Source organism: Euphorbia lathyris, chromosome 1 (genome assembly GCF_963576675.1).
Source record: "Euphorbia lathyris chromosome 1, ddEupLath1.1, whole genome shotgun sequence".
Classification (NCBI taxonomy): Eukaryota; Viridiplantae; Streptophyta; class Magnoliopsida; order Malpighiales; family Euphorbiaceae; genus Euphorbia; species Euphorbia lathyris.
The window spans coordinates 42,667,746-42,675,019 of NC_088910.1; the positions used below are offsets into that span (position 1 = coordinate 42,667,746).

At 34.6% G+C, this 7,274-nt stretch overlaps 1 protein-coding gene across 1 annotated transcript; it reads right to left on the reverse strand.

Moving 5' to 3' along the window:
- Positions 1-2,808: 2,808 nt before the first annotated feature.
- On the reverse strand, positions 2,809-7,274 carry LOC136230014 (class E vacuolar protein-sorting machinery protein HSE1-like). The gene is made up of 3 exons (XM_066018944.1): positions 7,012-7,274; positions 6,176-6,454; positions 2,809-4,125 (listed from the first exon to the last, which is right to left on the reverse strand). The coding sequence occupies exons 1-3, from the start codon at positions 7,180-7,182 to the stop codon at positions 2,980-2,982; spliced, it is 1,596 nt and encodes a 531-aa protein (XP_065875016.1). The 5' UTR covers positions 7,183-7,274; the 3' UTR covers positions 2,809-2,979.

Sequence of the window (7,274 nt, forward strand, 5' to 3'; positions counted from 1 at the left end):
GTGTGCTCTGAGAAACTTCAAAAGTGAAAAAGTCTTTTAAATCCTAATTAATCCCATTAACCCCCCCCCTATGGAACTAATTCTCATATTACTAAGGGACCAACACCTTCAACTTATCATTGCGCTCTTCAAGATTCTCTTTCACTTCATCGTGCATCAATTGGAATTCATGAGCTGGCTTTTGAGCGTCCAGCCTGAAACACAATGAGTTTATTTGTTAACCTTCCCAACTCCTGGGCAAGATCCTCCAATGGTATTAACTCTAATGGTGCGTGTGTCCTTGTTGCAGGAAATAGTGTCTTGTTCTCTCTTTTTCTGGCGATTTTATTAGCAACATCGGATGTTGCTAACACGCTTCGCTGAGATTGCACTATGTGACACAATTTAAGATTTTTCACCATATGGAACAATTTGAACATGGTGTAAGGCAACGCTCGGTATTGCTAATAATTTTCCCTTTTCTGTCATGACCTTTGAAACCAGTTTGGGAAGAGGCTTTCCTTGAACTTCAGGTTTGGCTTCTTGGCTGGCAGTGATGCGCATAAATTGACTAAACAACGTCTTCAACAATTTATTGTTCTAATGTGGTTTCTATATGGTTCTCCTAAAATAAGCTAAGTCACAGTGAAAAAAAAAATGTGTTAATGATCGTATTGTGGATCAAATGACTGTTCTAATAAATTAAAAAATAATTCAATTATTTTTGTTCATTGCTTTAACTTCTTTTAATAATAAATTTTGTGAAAATTTAACTCAATTTCGTTTTTACATGAGATAATTTTGAAAAATGCCTATAAAATTGTAGTAATTAAATACAAACAATGACATTAAAACTAAAATTACTTTTATTATATTTAAAATCGTAGACTTTGATATATATTGGTTGTTTATGAATTATGACATTTCAGAATATGTGATAGTAAAAGTTCCATCCCGCATAGAAAATTATATATTTTTAATGTTAAAATTAATTTTCATATTTAATAAATATAATTATAACACTAATTAAAAAATTATACATGCTATATAGATTTAAAATAAAAATATATGAATGTATAATAATTTAATATGTTATTTAAATAAATTTAATTTTAATTATATTTAAAAGCAAAAATAAAAATCCCACAAAGATGAGAATTTCCCAACATATTCTTGGACGAAAATAGACAGAAGAAATCCGACCCTCGAAATGAGTACACCAGGTCCAATCCAATTCAAAATGATCAGAAAAACATCAATAATACTACTTTGTTCCATAATCATCATACTTGGGAAATAGCTGTTAGCAGATGATATCTAATTACATTAGTATTAGTAGCTGATGGCCCTGTTAGCTGTTAGCTGATTACATTAGCTGATTTGACTAGCTGTTTGTGTAGACCTGTTTGGTAAAAATTAGTTGATTGATAATAGCGGTTTGTGCAAAAAGACGAAAAATGACATTTCTTTTTTTAATACATAAAAATATATTTAAAATAATTAAAAGTATTTTCATGTCTTTATTAATAAAATATGCCCTACATCGCACAAAAATATGTATTTTACTTTGATTAGTAGATACAAGTGTTCTACATGATAATTTTAGATTTTTACTAAACAAAAATTATGACCTATAGTGTTCTATGTATTGAAATTTAAAATTTCTATCATTACACCATATGATCAATAAGAAGAGAATTTTATGCAAGCAAACAAAAATTAATCAACTAACCTCCTTGATGAAGAGCTTCTTCAAAAAAAAAAAATTCTTCTGCAACAAACAGATTCCCAAATTTCTTCCTAAGGTCGCAAGAAGCAAAAAATTGAAGAAAAGCGCAGGAGAAGATGAGAGGATCGAATGAAACGTTTATTTGGCTGGAGGAAGAGTCTATCTATTAGGGTTAAAGAAGTTCATTAATTTTAATATTGCAAAACGCTAATTGAAAAAGCTGAGCTTTTTCTAAATTAGCGTTTTCATCCCAAAACTCTCTCCCAAATCTCTCTCCACCAAACACTCCAATCATCGGTTTCAGTGGTCAAACCGCTAAAGTTGGTCAAAACCGCTCTTTTTATCCCAAAACGCTCTACCAAACAGGGCCGATATCTTATTACATTAGCTATTAATTGATTATCTTTTTTCTTAACTGATTTGACTAGATGATTGTATAAACTTGTTTGGTAAAATTTAGTTGGTTGCTAATAGCTGTTTGTATAAAATGATAAAATTAGCTTTTTGGAGAATAAGCTCTTTCAAATATTTTTTCAACAAAAACCATTATTAGAAATTTGGCTAGTCAAAACCTCTAAAGTGTCTCAAACCTCTAATTTTACCCAAAAAGCTCTTTACTAACAAGGTCAATATATGTCTTTTAAGGTTAAAGCAGAAATTTTAAGAAACGCAATTAATTTTTAACTAAAAGACTTTGTTAATCTTGTATTAATTGCACCCACTAATTAATTTTTATTTATTTTTAAAATAAAAAGGCAATTTAAATAGAAGTATATTTGGCAAAAATAAATTAATGTTCATGAATTGAATCAAAACATCAAGCATGTGTTATGAAAAAGAGTTAATACTACTGTAGATTTAATAAACTTACATCTAACAAATCTAACGGTGGTCAAAAGTCTAGATGAACATTAGAGCTAAAAACAATATAATAACTTATTCTTTACATTATCAGCATATGATTAACATTAAATAATTCAAAATAAAAAATAAAACAATTATAGAAGCAGAGTAAAAGAGCTTTTGAATTGGGAAGTTTTAAGAGAAAATGATTTCAAAACCATCGATAACAATACCAAACTCAAGTATGTTGTTGCTCGTTCGGAAAACCTACAAGCTTGTTTTAGATTCACAAACCGCAGAATCAAATCTATATGTACCATTCAAATTCAATTCTTACAAACCAACCAATAGAATAGGCATGTGTATAGACATAAAATGGCAATCCAATATTCTATGCAGATCAAATTCAGCAGACATCACAGAGGTTACTACATATTGTTCATCAGCTTATCCAACACGATATTCAAGTCCACATGTTGCCCGTTCTCTGTCAGTTTATTTACTGTCGCTCTCACCAAGTCTCTCCGGAACCCCATAGCTACCACCTTGTCAATAACATCATCAACTGGCACCCTGTTTCCACTCTCAGACGAGCTTGATCTATTATCTACACTAGAGGCAGTTGGAATAGCATGTGGTAATGCGCGAGCAGTTGGCAACCGTGAGTAACCAGTTTCACCACTAGTACCTGGAGCAGATAAAGGTTGGAAGGGATTCATAGCTGAACCGCCACTCTGCTTAGGAGAGCTGTAGTGATAGTCCATACTATTAGCATATCCCGCAGGTTGTAGCGCCTGTGCTGGTAAGATTGCGGAACTAGAATCTGGATATCGCAAGTTTGATGGTTGATCATAGCTTCTCTGAGGGGGATTCATATGAAAATATTGATGGGGAGGTCTTTCATGCGGCTGAGAAGGTTTCTGGATTCCATGAGATGGCAAATAAGGGAGTTCCTCAGAGTGATAGTTGTCAGCTCGAGGACTAACAGGAGGAAAATGTTGGGGAGCTGGAGGTAATTGAGTTAGCTGTGAATTCAAGGGAAGATGAGCCGGGCCTTGATAATGCTGATGAGCCTGAGGTGGTGACTGTGATTGTGACTGATGAGAATGAGGTGGTGCCTGTGACTGATGACTTGGAGGCATGTACGGCTGATGACTGGCTGCAGAGGTTGTAACTGGAATCGAGTAGAAAGATTCTTGCTGAGGAAAAGAGGGCATAATACTCTGCGATAAATTGGAGGGGAGTTGAGGCGCTGTTGCTGCAGGGAGCTGAGACGCTGAAGGCATGGGGAACTGTTGTGCTGTAGCTGCAGGTGTCGTTGGAGGATAATTCTGAGGCGGCAAATTTGTAAAGCCAGATGAGCTAGCAGGAATAAATTGTGGAAAAACAGCAGGAACGGAGGGTTGTTGATTGGATTGCTGAGACGATATTGCTTCTGTACATGAACTCTGTTTCACAGTGCTGTTATGTTTTTCTGCTTGCGGGTCATTCTTGGATACTTGAAGCTTCGCCAGCAGCATTTGAGTTTCTGCTATCTCTTGTTTATCCCTCAAATCTTTGACACTATGGTGAACCTGCAAGAAATTCACAAGCTGATAAATTTAAGAAACATGAAAGGTTGAAGTTGTCCTCTTTGCAAGATTTTTGAATCAGTTTAAAATGAACAATTTTAATGGTAAATGTAAGCTATGACCCTTTCCTAGAAATTTCAATTATATTTGGCCTGTTATTTGAACCACCAAACATTTAGGTTTATACACTTCAAAAACAAACAAAATCTCAGATGTACATGGCATCTCAAATCCTCAGCTTGCACTATGAACATGCAGGATTTTTCCTTTTTTTTTTTTTTTTTTTTTTTTGAAGAGAAGACAAACAAGGACTACTTGATTATGGTACCCTATACAAAATCTCCGTAGACGAATATGCAGGGTTTTTTTTCCACCTTTTTAATCAAAATGCATCTTTTTATGCAGCAGTCTATCCTCAATTTTGATTCTCCCCCTAAGGGTGAACGTTCTCAGTAGGCAAAACTTAATCTAATTCTGCCTCATTCAGAGTTCTCACCCCTGCATAAGATTTGACTAGAAGACCAAAGACAGTATAACCTAGTGCACTTCTTCGTCAAATGATAGCTGAAGGCAATACTCGTAGTCCCATTAGAATTTCATTTCATGGTCTGACAACTTTCTATTTCTAACCTAGTTCGTTTATTGGAATTGCAATTCATGTTCTTGCAACTTTGCATTTCAAACACAATTGACTCATAACAATCAATTTAAAGATTCCAACTTACACAAGCATGTAAAATTTTTTGGATGTCCAATTGAAAGAAGTTTAGAACTTATAATGATATCCTTACATACCGATCACTAACATCTTTTCATAAGTAGAAAAGTACGAAAAAAATACAATTCTTCAAGATAGTTAACATAGAACTAAGTTAGCAGCCTCAAATTAGAGCCTAAATGCATTGAACAAAATGGTACTTCTTTTTCAGAAACTGGTATTCCAGTTTAAATTCCAAGTTTTAGGTTTTTATTTGTTTACTGATAGAGAATATGCTAATAGACATAAAGGGAAATATAGAGGGTAATATGGGAAATAGGGAACATGTGATTTGGAGTGTTGTGGAGGTTAGTTACAGGAGAGATAGAGCTTTTGGGAGTATATATAGAGGGGTAGACTTAGAAGGAGGGATTATTGAATATTTGGGTAATTTCTGTTTGGCTTCCATGAGCAGAGGCTCTGCCATTTGGTAGAGTATCTTGTATCTTCACTGATTTCTGTTTGTTATCCATTAGTTCTGCATTCCATCTATCTAATATAGATTCATGAGGTTCCTTACCTATTTTTTGTGTGTGCTCGTGTATTTCTTTCACTGATACTAATATGTGAGAGTGAGAGTTGTTTGATTTCCTATTATTTACTTACCTATACTGCTTATCAGCAGCATTAAGCATCCACCCGGTGGTTTGATAAAATCATCCTACTAATACATAACAAATTTTATTGCCTAGACTGTATCTACATAATTGTCATTTTTGCTAATTACCTTTCTCTAGGACTAGTACTTGTTTAGCTTCACACTGACATCCAAACCATCACCTAAACTTTTATATTCCAATTCCAAAACCCTAATTTGGAGTTATAAACATACTAGAACCTCAAACACATCACATATATTCAGCCTTTTCCTATCACTTTTTCTCTCTCTAAAATAGAACACAGCCTTCTCACTGTCATAGTAACCTGAAATCAAGTTGCCTGCTTCCTTACAAGCCAATTGAAAAATCATTTTTTCCCCTGCACATGGCAGGGAATCAATCAATGTTGAACCTATCGATGTTAGACACCACCACCCCGCTCCCCCCTCCGGTTCTCCTCTCTCTAGTTCCAAACTCCATATACTGAATTTTTCGGAGCCTAACTTGCCATGAAAAAAGGAAATCAGCAAGGAATTCATCCAACATCAACCAGAGTTTTTTTTGCACCACAAGTAGCAAGTGTAGTCTATATATAAAGCTGGATTCTCCATTTAGTAAGTTTCATAAGCATGCTAACTAGGGAAAGATGAAGGGAACATAATTCCAAAAGAAACCAATAAGGAAGAAGTAAACAAACCTCCATTAGGATATTCTCTAGCTCCATCAACTTGCCACTAATTTTTCCATGATTGAAGTCAACTGCTTCCTTCAATTCATCAAAGGAATTTTCTACTTGGCGTGTTCTAGTTTCAATCTGGGATACTCGTGCACTGAGACATTCCATTGAGTGTAGTAAAACATCAGCATGTTCCTTCAACTTTTGTTCAATCCTGGGAATCAATTCATTGTCAACGGAACTCCCAACTCTATCACCAGAGAGTTTTGCAGAATCAATTTGGTCCATCGAGCTCCAACCCTGTGTTTCATCAACCAAGCAATAACTCAAACGTCTATGCTTTCAAGCAAATCTACTAACATCTGATATTATCTTTGAACTATGCTCAGCGTGCATTATTTCCACATACAGAAAATCATTAATTTGCAAACTGATAACAATATATTTTCTCCGAAACATACAATACAATTAAACAGAGGAACAAAATATCTTGAAAAAATATCTCCCTTTTTAAGGATAAAAAAAAAGATGGCATTCTTATCTGATAATTAAGACGGATTATGTTACATAGAGAGTTGAAATTCAGCCAATTAATACTAACAAAAGAGATTAACGATTCATACCCCAAATGTCACTAACCTTAAACCTAAAATCAACCAGAAACAAAAGATTTCATAAAAAATACCAACCGACACACATCAAACCAGCTAGTTTATTTTGCAAACCAAAAAGTTTAAAGGGCGTCTTTCAATTTACAGTTTTTCCCCTAAAATTTTAAACAATCAGCCTAATTCTGAAAAAGGTAAACATAAATTAATAAAAAGAAACTGGAGACGAGAAGATAGAAAGAATTATACTCTAAGGGGAGCGCTGTCGAGAGATTTAGAAAGCGACTGCAGAGGGCGAATTGGGTGGAAGTTGAAGGCGTGATCCTGATCATCTACTCCTTCGTCTTCATCGTTCAAGAGAGAACGATCTCGGGAAGATAGTTCGGTGATTTGTTTATCCATATAGCTGGAAGAGTTCATCTTCAGCTAAATGATAGATTCCTAACCTCGGCTACTCGGAGATTTCGATTTCTAGTGCATCTCCTTTTACACTTCACACTTCTTGTAAATTC

Excerpts from the sequence above, each read along its gene's own strand:
- LOC136230014 (XM_066018944.1), bottom strand. The coding sequence starts at position 7,182 with ATGAACTCTTCCAGCTATATGGATAAACAAATCACCGAACTATCTTCC. Across the intron at positions 6,455-7,011 it reads TCGACAGCGCTCCCCTTAGA|GGTTGGAGCTCGATGGACCA; the intron begins GTATAATTCTTT and ends GATGAAACACAG. Across the intron at positions 4,126-6,175 it reads TAGAGAATATCCTAATGGAG|GTTCACCATAGTGTCAAAGA; the intron begins GTTTGTTTACTT and ends AATTTCTTGCAG.